The 19,844-nt window shown below is 41.5% G+C and overlaps 1 protein-coding gene and 1 pseudogene across 1 annotated transcript; both read left to right on the top strand.

Moving 5' to 3' along the window:
* Positions 1–7,888: 7,888 nt before the first annotated feature.
* LOC116218176 (cold-inducible RNA-binding protein B-like) lies at positions 7,889–8,907 on the top strand. The gene has a single exon (XM_031558665.2). It carries the CDS (start codon positions 7,977–7,979, stop codon positions 8,412–8,414), a length of 438 nt encoding a protein of 145 aa, XP_031414525.1. The 5' UTR covers positions 7,889–7,976; the 3' UTR covers positions 8,415–8,907.
* A 4,495-nt stretch (positions 8,908–13,402) lies between these two features.
* Positions 13,403–18,360, top strand: LOC105893278 (annotated as a pseudogene).
* Positions 18,361–19,844: the final 1,484 nt, after the last annotated feature.

Raw genomic sequence — 19,844 nt, 5'->3', positions numbered from 1 at the left:
TTTGTTTGGCCAACCCATGACAGGCACGCTTTTTATTTCGAGTCTGTTCGAAATGTAAGGTAGCTGCCTCGATGCCGTAATAGACAGGTGTATTTCATGTCTTTCGGGTGAAAGCGTTGGTTTCGAGCGGCCTTTTTAAGATGGCACTTACGGTAACGTGTGACGTTGATACGCTGCAAGAACGTTATGCTCTCTAACGTAGGCTAACATGCTAAAGTCACGCCTCGCAAATCACATCAACCATTTTTGCTGGTTACAATAACAGTGTTATAGGATAGTATATTGTCTTTTTCTCGGTAACTTTTAAAACATTTTTTAGCTCTGGCATTGGTCTCCCATTATGTATTTATCACTTCACTGGATTGGAAATCCATTTTCCAGGCTCTCGCACGCCCCCTTCATTGAGGCAGAGATTAGGTTTGCCTCCCCTGTGTGCTTTTTCACTGTGGTTTTATTACAGATCAGCAAGACTAAATAGCTTCTTCACATACGTGAAATACATTACATTACCTATTATATGGATACAAACAACATATAATAAAAGTGTCTACAAATATTTCAGTGATGACAAACAATGAGAAAGAAAAAAGGCATGCGCTCAACCCAGTGTGTGAGGGATTGCACAATCTGAGATGAGGCGCAGCTCGTCGCTGCCTCACCTCGCGAGTCGCCTCTCTGTTTGAACAGGACATGGTCAAATTCAGCGATTTTGATTAGAAAAATGATCGGAATCATACAAAAATGTAATTTAAAGCACAGATCAGTAGATACATATTATTATTTATTTTATCATTATTATTTTTTTTACTTTTCATGATGACTTTTACTTTTCATGAGGCTCTGCCTCCCCTGACCACACGTCCCTATGTGTATGTAATCTGAAGCACTGACCTGTTTTCTACTGCCGGGCGCTTCACTGCAACTGAACAAACTTACCACTCTCCAACTTCAGTTTGTTTTCAGAATGAGATCATTTTTTGGTTGGGTTGGCCTGTGCCCGTGCAACATTCAACACAGGAATGTTTATGATTAAACTGTTACCAGAGCACAAAATTGTTTACAACAGCACAAAGTTCTTCATAGATCTAGCCTCATACATTTTTTTGTCAAAGTGCACCTGATTGATGCATTGAACTTTAAAATGTGCAAAATGTTCTTATATATAAAATATATTCCCCGGGGAGCATGCCCCGGACCCTCCAAGGGGGTTCGCACCATTGTCACCTTTTTCATCCCTGATGAGTTTGCACCCCTGCGGAATAAAGATTGCTGCATCAGAAACAATTGGCTAACCATTCATCTTGCAATTTCTAAAAAAAAAGAGGGGAATTGGTAAGTATTCTACTATTCTTCTGTGACAGGAAATCTGCATATTTAAAAAATCCTAGAAGGGAGGTTTGAGGATAGGGATAATCTGCTTCTTGTCTTTGTTCCATTAATAATCAGGAGGTGTTTGGCTGTGGGTCAGCTCTGTGTAATTTTGTTAATGATTCTAAAGTAACTGAATCAGCCCGAAGTAGTGAGGTGTCAGAATTGTGTTGAAATAAGTTTCTAAAGAAGCTGAAACAAAGTGAACCAGGCCGTGAAACTCTAAAGTAACGGAAACGAGTGGTTGATAACCCCAAGTAGTGTGGTTTGTGCCTAAAGTACTGTGGCCCAGGAAAGTAAAACATTTAATTAAAAACTCTGCCCGACAGACAGTGGCGGCATTTCTTGCAATTTTTATTAGCCGATGTATAGGACGTAGAGGCAAGTGTGACATTGTGTTTAATTCAACCCGAAGACGTGGGGTCAGCCCGACTAATTGTGGCATAGTATTAAAATAAGTTGGCTGGATAACAGAGAGTCTGTTGTTGGTGGTGTTGTTTTTTTTTAGAACTTTAGAATGGAAGATATAATTACTAAATTACATGACAAAACACGGTTCACACATTGAAAATCTTCAGATTACTGACACCCTTTTGAAAATGGAAAATGTGCAGTTGCAGAAAGAAATGGGAACTCTCAAGGCTAATAACAACTTGTTGAAATCAACAGTGAAAGTGTTGTCAGGTGAGTTAGATAAGGTGATACATAGGGTTAGCCAGTTCTCCAATTGCACATCTGATATTAGCAGCAGCAACGCCGGAAATGAGGAATGTTGGAAGAAACATTCAGATTCACAGGATAGTCAGTGCCAATATTCAGGTGTCACGGTTAAATACCCAATGGCACCAATTCACTCCACCACTGTGCGTAATGGAGCAAGTGGAGATGAGGTTATGTCACACACCATCAAATGCCTTACTCCCTCAGAGTTAGAAGTAGTGGTAAAGAGTGTGGGAAAATTTGAACATGGCAAACAGGATCCTGTAGAATTCCTCACCCGTCTGGAGACCTGCGTGAACATTTACAGATTGACAGATTTTGATGCTTGTGTTGTGTTGAGCCTGTGCCTTCCGTCTACATTATCTAGAGCCTTGACAGATAAAGTAAAGAATAGGATGGGAAATAATCTGGACCGAAAAAAGCACTATTAGAGGTCTTGGGGATTGCATCTGTCAATCCAGAAAAGAAAAGTTAGCAGAAGTGTCAATGAGGAAAGGGGAACATCCAGCGGCTTTTGCAGATAGGTTACTGGAAGCTTTTACGACAAACAGTGGTTACCCTGACATCATGACTGAGGATATTGCCTATACATTTGCTTTGATCAACAAAAGTGATCCCCAGACTTGCTCTGCCATAGAAATGTTTGTGACTCATCTCTCAGGCTATGATGAAATTATTGCTAAAATGACACAATTTTACAATAATCAAGCCACTTCTAAGAAATCACACCCCGCTCCAGCTATAGGAAGTAAGCTTTCCCAACAGAACAGGAGACACAGAGGGCCAGAATCCTCCAGTTCTTCTAATTGGCAACACAGATGTAACAGCTTCAGGAGAAGCAATCCAGTGGGTGTTATCATATGCTATACATGTGGAGAAGATGGGCACATTGCGAGACACTGCCCAGGTAGTGGGGGAAGGTATGAAGACTTTGTTTGCTATGCATGTGGAGAAAAGGGTCACATCGCAAGACATTGCCAAGACAGAGGGGGAAGACATCAAGGCATTGTCTGTCATTCATGTGGAAAAGAGTGACACATAGCGAGGAACTGCAAAGACAACAGATCAGAAAAGCAGAACTCTGTTTGTTTTTCTTGTGGAAAGAGGGGCCACAAAGCAATTCTTGATAGCTTTTTCTTTTTGTCTGTGGAGAGTTACACCACTCTCCACAGACAAAAAGAAAAAGCTATCAAGAACTGTTTCAGCAAATACATAGTCTACAGACTGAATTGACATTGCCTCAAAACAAAAGACCCAAAGAGGAAGCTATTAACACCTGGCCGAACAAATCACTGCTTGAAGAGAATGACTGTATGGCTCAGACACAAGCAGACAATAAATTGGAATGATGTTGATAGTAGCACACATTGAAAATATGTGCTCTATCAAAAGAGGGGAGTTTATATTTGGAAACCTGTTTGAAGGTTGTGTTTTGATTATGTTTGTGTTGTCGATACATGTTGGATGAGTGGAAATTCTGGTGGGGAAAGGGGGGGGCAACATTATTATTTTTTTAAATACAATTTCAGACACCAGATGACCAACCCAATGGAAAGGGGTACCACTTGTGGTAATGGAACCTGTGGGACCAGAGTCCACTTGGGAGACCAGAGGGAGATGTGGACAAGGGCCACCACAAAGCAGAACAGGGACCAACAAGAAAAATCCAGACGGCCACCACACAACAGAATTCTACAGACCAGGAATCCAAAGGACCTGAGACCATACATGGATCTGAGATCCAAAGCCCAGAGATTCACCATAAGAGATTGACTGATGGAACAAAATAGACCACAACCAATGAAGACAATGAAGAAAACTGAAGAAATGAAGGAACAACAAGAAGATCTTGACACTTTTCAGAGCTTCATCTGCTGAATGGTGAAAGGCAGAAAGACACACTCAATAGAGTGCATGGACAAGAAAGACAAAGAGAGAATCAGTGAGCGACTTCTCTGGAATTTGAGAAAGTGATTTCCCCAGAGACAAATATGCATATCCACAACTGGTGTGCACATCCTTACCCACACAAACAAACACACAGATACACACTCACACAATATGCTGAAACATGGAACACACACACGAATAGATGAAACGAAGATGCATGCTATGATGTTTGATAACAATTTGGCCCATTTACATTTATATTTACTTATGTTTTGGATGTCAAATGCCCTTATGTTTTCCTCAATTATCTCAGACTGTCTCCTTGGCTATGGTGGTTCTCAAATGCTTCTCCCAAACCTGAGAAGATCTTTATATTATAGTATCAAATTACAGAATGACCCCATGATAAGTTATCTATTGAGACTGGGAGATGACCAGTGTACGCGAGGGTGATGAGTCCAATGACGGGTAAGACTCCCTAATGGCCACAGAGGGAGCAACCTAAAGCAGGACATCTCGCCACTGGACACCTCTATGAAAGGTGTGACTGAAAAAGAAAGTTGATGTGATGCTATGTATGGCTTCATAGCATCAAAGAGGTGACTGTAAGATTCATGAAGCTGCTGCTGTGACCACCAAAAGTTGACCAGCATAATATCCAAAATGGTAACAAAGGAAAGGTCCCCACACTGGATTTGCAAACTAAGGTGTGAGTGACTGCAATTAATCATAGTATGGGAATGAGGGTAGGCCATTGAGAACCATCTCAGTCAGCAGGTCAGAGAAACCTGATTATCATACAGAACAACAAAAGGTTGCCAGACCTGTTTGCATTACAAGCCTAGCTCATTTACATTACTAGGAGGTGTCTTAAAACAGTATACAGTGGGGAAAATAAGTATTTGACCCCCTGCCGATTTCGCAAGTTTGGCCACTTGAAAAGAAATGTGTGATCTATATTTGTAATGGTAGGTCTATTTTAACAGTGAGAGACAGAATATCAACAAAAACATCCAGAAAACTGCATTTTATAGCAGTTATGAATTGATTTGCATTTGTCGCGGAAAATAAGTATTTGAACCCCTACCAAACAGCACAAATTCTGGCTCCCACAGACCAGTTATGTGCCCAAGAAGCACACAGATTAGTCCTTATTAGGCCTAACAAGGTACACCTGATCTCAACTGGTGACGTATATAAAATAAACCTGTCCAAAGAATCATACTTCACACCTTCAACCTCACCACCATGGGCAAGACCAAAGAGTTGTCCAAGGACGCCCATTTCGTTGTAGGGGGGGACAATACACTGTAACATTTCAGAGAGAGAGTAATTCCTGGGGGGGGGGGGGGGGGGGGCACAGGAAAATTGCAGATGACCCCGCCCACTCCCCCCGCGACGAAGTTTTGCCATCTTTTTCATAATAACTCGTTTTATACACAGAGGAACACAGATGTCAGGCAAGATGACACAGAACACAGATGTCAGGCAAGGCAAAATCTCCGGCCCATTTTGGAATCCCTGTCAGACGCATTTTTTTAGGTCTCGAAAAGCGTACATTTCCGGATAGAATTGTATTTACAATGACTGTTGGGGGGGACAACTTTATGGTAGGGAGGGACACGCAGGTCCGGCCCTAGCACATTTGGCGCCCTAGGCAAGCTTCACTCCTGGTTCTCATTCTCATACTCATTCACTCGCTCATCTTCCCAATCACCTGCAAATAATGTTTTTTTAGTCTTCTGACCTGTTGAAGGTCTGGGTCACTTGTGGCACATATTATTCACTAATTTTAAGCCATCAATCTACCTCAGGGTGAACAAAATTAGCCGAAACGGAATTCACCAAGATGTGAAACGGAAAATTCATTTCTTTGAAACGGAAAATCATTGACCCTATTCTTACCAGTTCTACAGTAGTACTGCAGTACTGCACCTTTATTCATTGCAAGAACAAGAGTGCAAGATGCCGCAGGTGGCGCCAGATATTTTAAAAGTTAATTTAAAGGCATGTGGGAGACTCCATGGTCAAGTGGAAGAAGGTTCTGTGGTCTGATGAGACCAAACTGGAGCTTTTTTTCAACAGTGGCTCTCTTCCATAAAGCTTTGATTGGTGAAGAACCCGGGCAAAAGTTGTTGTATGCAGAGTCTCTCCCATCTCAGCTGCTGAAGCTTGTAACTCCTTCAGAGTAGTCATAGGTGTCTTGGTGGCCTCTCTCACTAGTCTCCTTCTTGCACGGTCACTCAGTTTGTGAGGACGGCCTGCTCTAGCCAGATTTACACATCCAGCCATATTCCTTCCATTTCTTGATGATGGATTTAACAAAATTCCAGGGGATGTTTAGTACTTAGACATTTTTTTGTATCCTTCCTCTGACTTATACTTTTCAATAACCTCTTCTCTGAGTTGCTTGGAGTGATCTTTGGTCTTCATGGTGTAACGGTAACCAGGAATACTGATTACTGAATACTGACCAGTGAATGGACCTTCCAGACACATTTACTGCACACTGATCCCCATTTCACTAATTGTGAGACTTTTAGCACCAATTGGCTGGACCTCTGTTGAATTAGGTCAGTCACTTTAAAGGGGGTGACTACTTATGGAATCACTTTTTTTCATTGCATATTTTTATTAAATTGACATAACTGTGTAGAAATCTGTTTTCACTTTGACATTGAAGAGGGCTTTTTTGTGATTTTTTTTGTCAAAAAAGCCAACTTATATTGACCAAGATTGATTTATAAAAGCAATAAAAGGGAAAAACATCCAAGGGGGTGAATACTTATGCAAGGCACTGTATCTGTTCAGTCGTGATCTGTCCCTCTAAATCATCAAATCCATTCAAGCTAGGCAGATGATTCTAATTTTAGAAATGTGTTAGAGATATGGATATGCATTTTGTTTCTTTTTAAATGGATTACCCCCTGCACTTTATATAAAAATGTATTCCATAAATGTACATAATATATTACAGACTGATCATTATATTAGATTTACTTGTCATAGCTGTTTTTCTTGATCAGCTGCAATAAGTGAATAGTTCTGTATGACCTTGTACTAAGGCTATAGGCTATTTTGATTTTCTTTCTGTCCTTGGATTCTGGCTTGTTGATTGAGCTCTTTCTTTTATGTTACATAATAAAGATGTATCCAGAAAAGGCAGTCATCCAATATTGTGGAGACTTATTTTTGTTTGTTTGTTTTGCGTTTTTGCTTTTGAATAAAATGTTGTGACCGTATCCACAATGGAGTCATCTTTTATTCTTAGTATGTGGAAACACATAGCTGAAAGGACATAAAACATTATGTCCAGAAATAGCATTAATTAGTGGCATACCAAAAGTAGTATTAGAACCCCACATCCAAAAAGTTTTATCAGTAACCGACATGTAGGCTGATCTCAAATACAATTATATTATTTAGGCAGTCACGCAACTTGAATATGTTTTAACTGATTTTAGTGTCTAAAGCGTCCTGCAGGATATTTTGAGCAATGGGAAAATGTTCCATTACCTTCCTCTAGCTCCCTCTAGTGCCCTTCGAGTGTTCATGCAAGTCTACCTCTACTTTGGCATAGCTGAGGACACGGCCACTCAGTTGATACTCCTCATTTAATGGGAGAACTGACACTAGAAGTATCAACTTGTTATGAAGAACACTAAGGAAAGATCGCTTAGCACAGCATCCTTTACATTTAACGCATTCTTAATTTGGGTCACACTTTATTTGGATGGTCTATAGAATTGTAAACAAACTATCTGTTCAAAACTGTTGAGGTGTAACTTCACCTGAGCCTAACTCCACTCGCTAATCATTTTGAAAACGGTTCAAAAGTGGGGGAGGGGTGAATGTGAATAAGTCTTGATCAGCCAATTAAAATGAGGGTGTTTCTCAACTTCCGGTTTTACCACGTATAATAGCATCGACACCCATCCTTAACCGGGACATCACGCAGAATATTCCAGCTCAACAGCAGACGAGTTTAAACCAACAATATGTCTGACGAGGGAAAACTGTTCATCGGCGGACTCAGCTTCGACACAACAGAGCAGTCCCTTGAAGAAGCGTTCTCTAAGTATGGGGCCATCTCAAACGTTTACGTTGCCAGACACCGGGAAACCCAGGACCCGCGTGGTTTTGGTTTCATCACATTCGAGAACCCAGAAGACGCGAAAGATGCATCGGCGGCAATGAATGGACAGTCTGTGGACGGTAGAACGATCCGCGTGGACAAGGCTACGAAGCCCGGAGGCGGAGGAGGTTACCGCGGTGGCGGTGGCGGAGGGTATGGAGGCGGCGGCAGCGGAGGGTATGGAGGCGGCGGTGGATATGGAGGCGGCGGCGGATATGGAGGCGGCGGCGGCGGCCGTAGCTCAGGTGGAGGCGGAGGCTACAGCCGGGACCAGTCTGGCGGATATGGGGACCGGTGGTGAGAGGGCTAGGGCCGCTAAGCTGTTGTCGACAAGATTTCAGCCTGCTCCCTCTTCAACACCTAACAAAGAAGCCCTCTGCAAAAAAAACAATTGTTCAAGTTCTCTCTTTCTCGTTTTCTTGGCGATTTGCTATTCGATGTTGAATTTACTTGCGTGCATCTTTCTTTAATGGGTAAACACAAAAAGGGGGGGATGTTAAGCTTCTGGCAGTAAAGTCAACAGCGAATCTGCCTCGTTGTCGGCTTCAGTTAATTTGAGGCCAAATCTTTGTCTTTACCCAGTGGAATCAGGCAGCCTCGTGTAAGAATTCACGAAGAATTTTTTTTTTAATGTACTAATTCCGAACAGTTTTGCTCCGTCTAGTTCTTGGTCTCCGAGATATCTATGAACATTGTTCAATGTCCTTACGATTACTCAAACTTTTGTATATGTATTGTAAATGCTACTTTCTATGTCGATCTGAAGAATAAAGTATAAACAGTAAAAAAAAAAATGCTCAATGTTTTTTAAAGTTAAGGAAGCTTCCTTTGTAGGACGGGTCCTTCCGAGTCCTCCCAAGTTGGGTCACAATTAAATCGCTAACGATAACATGATTATGAATACTATGTTCCATTTCATCCAAAAGTTCTAAATCCTACATGCTGCACATAGGAGGATCTTACTCATCCCTCTGTATATGTTGAGGCCCAGACACGCTGAGTTTTTCCGCAACTGTGCTGGTCTTCTGCATCTGTTGTTGGGTGGGCGTGCAGGGGCGGTCTTTCCTACAGGCGGGCGCCCCTCCGAGGGGGGCGCAAAAAACTGCGCCCATTAAAAAAAAAGAATTGTGGGTTTTTTTTATTTGCTGGGCAGAGTTTTTTTTTTTTTTTTTTTTGCGCCCCCTTCTATATCTCCAACCAATATTTTGACATTAAAAAAATCTAACATTAGGGTAAAATGAGCCAAAAATCGGAAATGGAACATGCTAGCACAGTGAGGCATTTGGTTAGAGAGTGTGTGTGTGTGTGTTCAAGACACTTTGAAGAACGAAAGGCAGAAAGGCAAAAGCCATCCGTGGCGCAATTTAAGAAGAAAAGGAAGAAGAGAAACGTGTCAAGGAGAAAGGTAAATCCTGTGCCTAGATTGAATTCCAAATAAGAAAACGTTCATGAATGCGTAAATAGCCCCGGGCACTTTAGTGGAGTTAAAAGATATACCTTACCGAAAGTTTTCCTACTCCCTGTCACATAGTTCTTTAAGGATTTTACAGAGGCCGGTATATCAAAAATGATATGTCCATTTATTCTACATTATACAAAAAAGACATGATTAAAATAGGGGCGCACATATAAAGCCAATAGCCAGTGCAACAACATTACAAATATCTTACTCGTTGCATAGCACACCCATTATGGAAGACAAACACGGCAACTTGTCAACAAGTGAGGAATACTGGTAAAAATCCAAGTGTTGTATTGTCAACTTTAGCGATTGGTTTCGATGTAATCTTGCTAGCAAAAAGAACAGAACACTCCTGTCCGTCACTGACCGAGACGGACGGTTCAATTGGTCCCCGGGCGCTGAGAAGCTGCCCACTGCTCCTGGAGGATCCTGGAGGAGGGACGATCTGGGATGGGTTAAAGGCAGAAGTTGAATTCACGGCGACCTCAGGCCTGCGTGTGTGTGTGTGTGTGTGTCCTGTGTCGCCTACATATATAACACGTGTGTGTTGCAGTGGGTCGTTTGTGCAATACAAAACTGACAGCAGTCAGCCTGGTTTGTAGTTAGCTAAGGCTAGCTAGCCAGTGACGTGTGATTTATTTATTGTTACACCAGGTTCTATTGCTCGTAGCTTGGCTATTCTCTCCCTTGTACGTCGCTTTGGACAAAAGCGTCTGCTAAATGACTAAATGTAAATGTAAATGTGACGTTCCTTGTTATTGCCATTCAGTCAAAACATCAGGCATTAGCAAAACATATTTTTTTTATTGCAATACACTATACAAAAACATACAGACAAGTGCTCAATACATCAGCCATAAAACAACATCAGATAAGTAATATCAAATAAAATAATAAATAATAAATAGTTAGCTAATGCTAGCTAGCCAGTGACTTGTGATGTTCCTTGTTATTGCCATTCAGTCGAAACATCAATTCAAGTTCAGCTGTACTGCAATTTGCGTCATTTTCGTTGTGTCATGTAACTGAAATTTGAGTAATCATAACAACGTTAGTTTTGGTAGAGCAAGCTAGCCAGTTTAATTAGACATGATTTAACTAATCAAGTGCTATGCATCTTGGAATGAAAAAAGTATGTCGGGCTGTCCAAATTCACCAAAATGCTTAATAACTAGGCTACATAATAGCTACATTTAACAAATATATACTTTTGTTATATCATTTTAGATTCACTTTTAAAATATCTGGCACCACCTGCTGCATCTTGCACTCTTGCTCTTGCAATGAATAAAGGTGCAGTACTTTACTGTAGAACTGGTAAGAATAGGGTGAATGATTTTCCGTTTCAAAGAAATGAATTTTCCGTTTCACATTTTGGTGAATTCCGTTTTATTCCGTTTCGGTTAATTTTGTTCACCCTGAGGTAGATCTTCAGACCTTCTAAGATTGTTGTTTGTGAAATCCTGGAGGGTCTGCTTAGTAAAAATTGTGGGTTGTGCGACTAGTATAAAGCTAAATCTGTTTTATTTCTATATTGGTCTTTTCCATGTTAAGGTATATCACATACATTGCTAACTGTATTGCTATAATGTTAGCTCGCTTGCCCTGGTTCGCATATTACATTCAAATTCAGTGCTTTTCTCTTAACTGTTCTGTTTTTGATATCTAGATGCACATTAGCACATAGCTCAGTCTTGGCCTGTATTATTAAGTAGGACACTTTGTTGGGTTTGACCTTATTATGTGGACCTTGTTCCTCTGACAGTATTCTAGCTCCCAGTGCACTTTTTTAGGTATAGGGTAACTTCTGGACCAACCCAGCCCAAATCCAGCCAAGTCAACTCATGCTGGTTATTATTAAAACATTACTTTGTCTGTAGATACCACAATTTTTAATTAAATTTCACACATTCAGCTCTTTTTAGACTAATATCGATTATCTAGGCTAATAAGATAATAATAGGTAAGTTCGACTGTACAGTCTAATACAAGTTCAGACAACTTATTTGTATTTTACAACATATCAGGCCTAACTTAGGTTTTACAACGCAAGTTTTACTTTCCATCCATTTTGGGGGTAACATCAGCCCTGTAACTTTAAATCAAACACAGAATAGACACTATTATTATCAGTCACTATTTAAGTTAGAACGAATTCTTGTATTCCATTATCTCCCATAGCAAGAATTTCGTGTACATCTTTGAGTCTCTGCAATTGATTTAGACTAATATGACACTTTAAAATAGGCTTTACACAGTGGTGGAATCATTACCGTACATTCTTACGTATCTGTACTTTACTTAAGTAAAAATAGTGCATACTTTTGGCTTTTACGCTATTACATTTTGCAGCTATTATCTATACTTTCTACACCATTTCTACAATATGTGTCGTTACTCGTTACATTTTATGAACACAGTTTCGCCAAAATGTTGCCTACACACTCTATCAACTCCAATGATAGCAGAGCGCGCGTTTGGCAGCAGCACAAGTGGTAGACTTGCCTCCTTTGCATATGTAGCCTAGTCATTCAACATGGATCCAGAGTCAGCCTCGACTGAGCTCTCTGAATTGAGCCACCCTTGGCCCTAATTCAAATAATTGTTCGAGGTTAGAGGCCCCAAGAATGACTCGTGGAGATGTCAGTGCATTTCCTGTCTGCCTCAAAGAAAGGAGTTGCTGGCTTTAAAAAATTCGCCTTCAAATTTGAAGAAACATGTCGAGGTAAGCGGAGTTCTTGCTATGCTAACTTAATGTCCCTGACTTTTGCATATTATATTTAATTTGGTTACTGACATGATATTATACTGTTATCTAGCGATTGATGTTGACATACAGCAATAGCATCAAAATAACACGATTGTACCTTCATTATTTATTTAACATAGTGGTAAGATAAAGCTGGTAGGTTAGCTATGTCAAGCTAGCCTGCTAGCTCGACGTCATGGTCTGCTTGGAACAGTGGTGCTTTCCGCCTGTCTCGGCTGTCAGTGGCTCGTCTTTCACTAGAGAGGGTGATCACAGGACACCACGTACCATTGGGCCCTTGTCTTTCTAGGTTGTTAGATAAGTGTTAGTGATTAGTTTGCACTTGCACTTGCACTTTGCTTATATGGTGCAGGTTGTCCCTGCAAATGTTTTAAATTAGGTTGTGAGAATTTGAGTTGTAGGTTGAATAAATTATGATTAAGATTAACAGTGTATTATTGTTATTGTTACTATTTTTATAGAGAAAGCACAGAACACTTCTCAAGCAATACAATGACCTGACTGCAACTACAACCAGAAGGAAGGGGACATTGCCTGCTGGTGAGGGTACTTCAACCAGTAAGCAGCAGAAACTTGAGGACACCAAAGCCTCTCAGAAGAGCACAGACCTTGCAGTAGTGAACTTTTGCTATCAAATTTATTTTTCATGTTGCATACAAGAAGCTACAGAAAAGCAAGACTTAAAATACCGATAGCCATTTGACATATTTTCTTTTTTCTCTCATTAACTTTTGGCTGCCTGGCAAATGGTCAATTTATCCTTTCCCTCTAAATTAATGTATTGACAATTTCCTCATTGTAAGATCTGCCTTTTTTGTTGACTGGTTCTTGCCTGGCATGCACACTTTGTGCCTAGTCTTGGGTTACTACTGTGTTTTCCCCTATACTGCTATTAACAGAGCACAATGTTTTGAATAGTTTTACAATTAAATAAATGATTTAAAGATATAACATGCTGTCTTAATTGGTTTGGCTTAATGGTATTAACTTTGCAGATAATCCCTGGTAGATGATTTGTCATCCGCAGAATTGTAAGTAAGAGTGTGAACAGAGGGTAAGCAAAATAAGTACACTAACCTTTCCAATAAACAAATTATTATGCTCCATCACTGATGACAGGAGGCTGTTTGCACGAACACGCCCACCCAACCAGGAAGTCGTTTTCAAAGTTGCACAGCGATTTCAGGCGAAACGAAACTACGTGAAAACCTGTGAAGCATTACACAGCACAAACGAAGAATGGCAGAAGCGGCTCCAAGTAACCACGAACTTTTTACATGTTCGATTTGTTTGGATTTTCTTAGGGATCCAGTGACTACTAATTGTGGACACAGTTACTGTATGGGCTGCATCACGAGCTGTTGGGATCAGGAAGATCAGAAGGGAGTCTAAAGCTGCCCCCAGTGCAGACAGACGTTCACCCCAAGACCCGTTTTAAGCCAAAATAATATTTTTGCTGAGCTGGTGGAACAGATCAAGAAGACCAGGATCCAAGCTGCTGCTCCTGTTCCATGCACTGCTGGACCTGGAGATGTGGAGTGTGACGTCTGCACTGGGAAAAAAGTCAAAGCTGTGAAGTCCTGTCTGGAATGTCTGGTGTCATACTGTGAAACTCACTACAAAGTTCACAATGACATAAACCCTGGGCGAAAACACAAGGTGGTTGATGCCACAGACCAGCTACAGGAAAGGATCTGCACCCAACATGAGAAGCCTCTGGAGATATTTTGTCGTACGGACCAAAGTTGTGTTTGTTGGCTCTGTCTGGTGGATGAACACAAAGGCCATGACACTGTGTCAGCCTCTGCAGGGAGAAGAGAGAAACAGGTAAGGACAGGAGTTATCTTGGTGATAGATTGGACTTGTGTGGTAGGACATGGCTATTGGGTTTCCAACTGGAAAGAAAGACAGGCTATAGACTCATCCTCTTTAGGTTGTTATAGAGTGAGGCAGAGAGAGAATAACAATGACATTAAAACACGCCTTTTTAATGAAGTTGTAAAACCAGACTGTCAGCATTCTCATACAGCAATGAAAACACATAGCCTAATTCAATTTAAGAGCTATAACATTTTAAAAACTGACATCAGACAGAAAATCACCTGTTATAGATAAAGTTCAAGTTCAAGTTTATTATCATATACTCATAAACAACATTTATCAGTAATTCAATTATTTCCGTTCAACTTAGAGAATAAATAAATTAAATACTGGAGAATGGAGAAAAAGGGTAGAAAAAAAATTGTAGTGCAAAAAGATATTTCAAGGACAGTTCAGCATCCTGATGGCATGTGGGTAAAAACTATCCCTGTATCTGCTGGTACGGGACCTTATGCTCTGAACTGTATCTAGATCATAAATAAACATAAAAAAAAACAAATGACCATTTAATGTGTTGTGTTTGTGGACATTTTGTAATACTTCTCTTATTTTACAGTAATTTATATTGAGATGGGCACATCATGGTTTCTGCCTACAATATTGCTGCACAGTCCTCTCAGCTGAGCTCAGTGATTAGGGGGCTGAAATGGCATTTTGTAGGGTCCTGGGTGGTTGACACTATGACTGAATGACATTACATGGTTATCAACTGCCTAGAGGTCACAGGTCACTCAGTGAGGGTATAGTTGCAGTAAGGGTGTGTTGGACATTTCTATCAACTCCACAAGTGAAACTATGAATACTATTAAATATAGATGTTCTGCATGTAAAGTCAGCAAATCAGTGTTCTTATCTCTTTTGCTCCACAAAGACAAAACTTATTTTGTGTTTTTCTCAAGCATTGTAATGAAACAGTCTCACCAATAGGCTATTCAGCAACACTACAGATCACCTCTCAGTCAGGGTCAGTAGCTTAAGCAGCTTGTTCTTTCAGGAATGCTGTCAGACAATGATAATATTATGATGCCACCATAACTGTTTGTTGTGGATGTGACGTATTCCTTCAACATAGACACAGACCCAGAGTAAAATCCAGCAGATAATCCAGGAGAGAGAGAAGGAGCTGCAGGAGCTGAGGAAGGCTGTGGAGACTCTCAAGGTGAGTCCTGACCAGAGGAGAGGAGGAACACAGCTGGCTGCTGGAGGAGCCATTTCAGGCTCAATCAGGGCTCTCCTCCAGTCAGGAGTCTGTAATGCTGAGCCACTTTCCAGCTCCTCTGAGCCACACTGTGGGTACCAGGCTGTGTGGAGGAGCTGAGTGAGTGGGCTGCTTTAGATGGACCCCTCCCCTTTGTGTGTCTCCTAACAGAGCTCTGCACAGACAGCAGTGGAGGACAGTGAGATGATCTTTACTGAGATGATCCGATCCATTAAGAGAAGTTGCTCTGAGGTAAAAGAGCTGATCAGAGCTCAGGAGAAGGCTGAGGTGAGTCGGGCTGAAGAACTCCTGAAGCAACTGGAGCAGGAGATTGCTGAGCTGAAGAGGAGAGATGCTGAGCTGGAGCAGCTTTCACACACAGAGGATGACATCCATTTCCTCAAGGTAAATGTTGATGATGGATTGTGAATGCACAGAATTTTTGAGGGCACTGATTTATGTTTATGTAAATTTGAATTCAATTTAGATATTGTTGAATTTCCTTCAAGGATCTGTACATTTCCAGATAATGTTTCTTTTTATTGTAACACAGTCCACAGCATTTGAACATATACCTTACCCCATGCAGTTACGGTGTCTATAAAGAATGTTTTTTAATTCATCACTCAAAACTGCTCAAAATCATTATGGCAATTGTTAGGTCACATGGTAGCAAGAACCCTTACTGACAGGCGGGGCTTGAGTGATGTCACAACCTGTGGTTCATTGATAAAAGCACATCTGCCCTGACATCATGGCTCACAGTTTGTTTGGAGTCACTTCAGGTGCCTGCCACTCGGCCTCTTTGGTCAGGTCACATGTAGGTCAAGGCAAACCAGTGACATTTGGACAACCAATTGTGTTGAATTAATTTGGGATTCATTACATCAACAAAATACCTTGAACTTAAAGAATCACCACATGGGCTTACCCCGCTAGCAGTGCTCACACATACACACACACACACACACACACCTACACTCTCTCAAACACACACACACATACACACACACACACACGCACACACCTACACACACATACACACCTACACTCTCTCAAACACACACACCTACACTCTGTCAAACACACACACAAACTCACCTACACACTCAAACACAAACACACACACACACACACACACACACACACACACACACACTCATCCACATAAGGTAAGATCCCACTATCATGAATTTACATCATGTAAGGATAGTGTGGTGAGGTGAGGCTTTGCTTTAGTTTACGTTGTGAGGAGGGACACAGCTAACATCAGACTAACCCCTAGACAACGCATCTTAGCTGCCTAGACTGTCCTTGGTAACACAATCATTTGGAAGCCACATCCAGATGCTGCACACACACATCAAAGGATGATATCCAGGTTAGGCTTAGGCTGCACCCAAATACTCATAATGTTACATTTAGTTCACATCTCAAACATCAGGGGATGATATCTAACTTAACAGTCTCTTGTGCACTGTAATAGTATAAGCTTTTAGTTACAGTATAATTAACAAAAAATGTCCTAATCAACTGTATTTAAACGTACAACTTACTTATACGTGGATGCTTTATTTTGAGAATGTAGCTATTCTCTCTCACTCTCTCTCTCTATCTTTGTCATCTCTTCTTCTTCTCTCTCTCTTTTTTTTATCTCTGTGTGTCTTTATTTAGACTTTCGAGTCAGTCAATGAGACACCTGAGTCTAAAGACTTATCCTGCATCTCTGTGAACCAAGGCCTCTCTTTTGGGGCTGTGAAGAAATCTGTCTCCTCACTAAAGACACAGCTGGAGAATTTCTGCAAGGAAGAAGTCCTGAAGATATCTGCATCAGGTTAATGACATTACTCACATATGTTTACATGTAATGACTAACTATACTTTCCCTCTGTATTGCACTAATAAGCTAAATGTCATGGTGAACTTCAGGAACCTGTATTTCTCAATGTCACATTTTTGTCAACATATCATTTGTATGTCGACATTTACAACAGTCAGTGTTGTTTCTAATATGATCCTTTCTCTCTCAATAGTGACTGAAGTCCAGGCTATTTTGCCTCCTGAACCTACAATCAGAGAGGATTTCCTACAATGTGAGTTTGACACAAATACGTTTTATTCCAAATCCATTCCAATCTATTCCAAAGTGAAGTTTCAGTAACAGTCACATGGTCCTACATCCCCTCTCACATCAATCACCCACACTTCATTTAAACTCAGTTCTCTTCATCAGCACACACACACACACACACACACACACACACACACACACACTTCATTTAAACTCAGTTCTCCTCATCAGCACACACACACACACTTCATTTAAACACACACACACACACACCTAACACATATAAATACCTAAGTGTGTCCTGTCTTCTCCTTCATCAGACTCCTGTCACTTCACACTGGATCCAAACACAGCAAACAGTCACCTCCATCTGTCTGAGGGGAACAGGAGGGTGGAGAGGAGAGATGAGCTCCAGTCATATCCTGATCATCCAGAGAGATTTGATGGGTGGTATCAGGTGCTGTGTAGAGAGGGTGTGTCTGGACGCTGCTACTGGGAAGTTGAGTGGAGTGAGTTTGTTTATATAGCAGTATCATATAAAAGCCTCAGCAGGAGAGGAGGGGGTGATGAGTGTGGGTTTGGCTGTAATGAGCAGTCCTGGAGACTGGACCTCTGCAGCAGCCTCAGCTCTCTTTTCTGGCACAATAATAAACAGACTGAACTCCCTCTAGTGGCCAACTCCAGAATAGGAGTGTATGTGGATCACAGGGCAGGAACTCTGGCCTTCTACAGCGTCTCTGACACAATGACCCTCCTGCACAGAGTCCAGACCACATTCACTCGCACACTCTACCCTGGGATTGGGGTTTATGGTTCTGGATCATCAGTGAAGCTGCTCTGTATTGCATAACCTCAATCTCCCAAGTGTTTAGTCCCTCTGTTACAGCATACATGTTCTGTTACCTAGTTTTACATTCAATTCAATTCAATTCAATTTTATATATATAGCGCCATAACAATACAATTGTCTCAAGGCGCTTTACAGAGCCCAGAGCCGGAACCCCCTTAGTGCAAGCACAATGGCAACAGGGGCAAGGAAAAACTCCCTGTTAGTCAGGAAGGAATCTTAAGCAGAACCACGGCACATAAGGGGGGACCCATCTGCTTGAGGTTGGCCGGGTGGAGATAGGAAGGGGGGGGGGGGGGGGGGGGGGGGGGGGGGGGGGAGGGGGGGAGTGTTGTGTGACAGAAGGGGAAGGGAAACAACAAGTGTTGTACATAGCCTGCATTTGGTAGATGTACATAATATATATACAGACATCCGGTGGTAAATACATGATACAAACAAGACCAGTTTAGTGGGTATACACTGTGCTCATAGGGTTACTGTTACAGGGGTAAGGGGGATAGGGACAGAGAAACATGTTGATGGTGGCAATAATATATATTGTATATAAATGTTAGCATAGGGTATGGGGTAGAGTAAGTGTACGGCAGTCTGGTGGCGGTGGGTGCAATTTGCAGAGGGTTTCTACAGGTGGATCGGGTGAAGAGACTACAGCATCGTCCCATAGCGAAGATAGTCTAGATTAGGAGAGAAAGAAAAGAACAGAGTGAGTGGGTAGAATTTGGCTGTCCATATGCGTAGATGAGGAGTAGTGGGGGTGAGGAGCAATGTTTCCACATCCATCAGCAATTGGAACATGCTATGAGGGAGAGAGAACATTTTTGTTAGTAGACATTAATTTCAGAAACAGATAAGGAGATACCTTTGGGTAGTAGATTTAACAGTATGCAATATTGCCATTTTATCAGTATTATTATAAGCATTAGCAATGTGATATGAAAGGAGAGAGAGGGAGAGAGAAAGAGAGAGAGAGGCTGCCTGGCTAGGTGTATGGGAATATTATTTAGTATATTGAGTTGCTATTTCGGGCGAAATTCGGTTTTCGGTTGGCTAATCTGTGGCTAATTTGCCTTTCCTAACAGTTTGGTGAACTGTTTTACCTTGTAATTTACCTTGTATTTACCTTCCCGTTGACTTGGTGGATAAGATCCATGGCCCATGGAAAAGCATCACAGGAGTGAGAGACGAGAGGCGCGCCACCAGAATGGGCAGGGCAACCTCCATGCCGAGATTGGCCTTGTTGTCTCCCCCCCCCGCTCAGCCCCTAGGCCCACCCAAGACGGTCAGGGGCAGAGCGGGTGTGTACCCTACGTGTGTTTGTGCTACGTATTTGTTTTTAATTAAGGTTAGGCTTAGTTGACGCAATTACTTGTGGCTATAGGATGCACTAAAGAGGAATGTCTTTAGTCTCGATTTGAATATAGGTAGGGTGTCTGCATCTCGGATGGAGGTAGGGAGATTGTTCCAGAGGAGGGGGGCTCGGTAGCTAAAGGCTCTGCCTC

This window comes from Clupea harengus, chromosome 21 (genome assembly GCF_900700415.2).
Source record: "Clupea harengus chromosome 21, Ch_v2.0.2, whole genome shotgun sequence".
Lineage (NCBI taxonomy): Eukaryota > Metazoa > Chordata > Actinopteri > Clupeiformes > Clupeidae > Clupea > Clupea harengus.
Note: the sequence above shows the minus strand (reverse complement) of the source record. Positions and strands in the feature narration are given on the sequence as shown.

Coding starts and splice junctions, on each gene's coding strand:
- LOC116218176 (XM_031558665.2), top strand. CDS start 7,977: ATGTCTGACGAGGGAAAACTGTTCATCGGCGGACTCAGCTTCGACACA.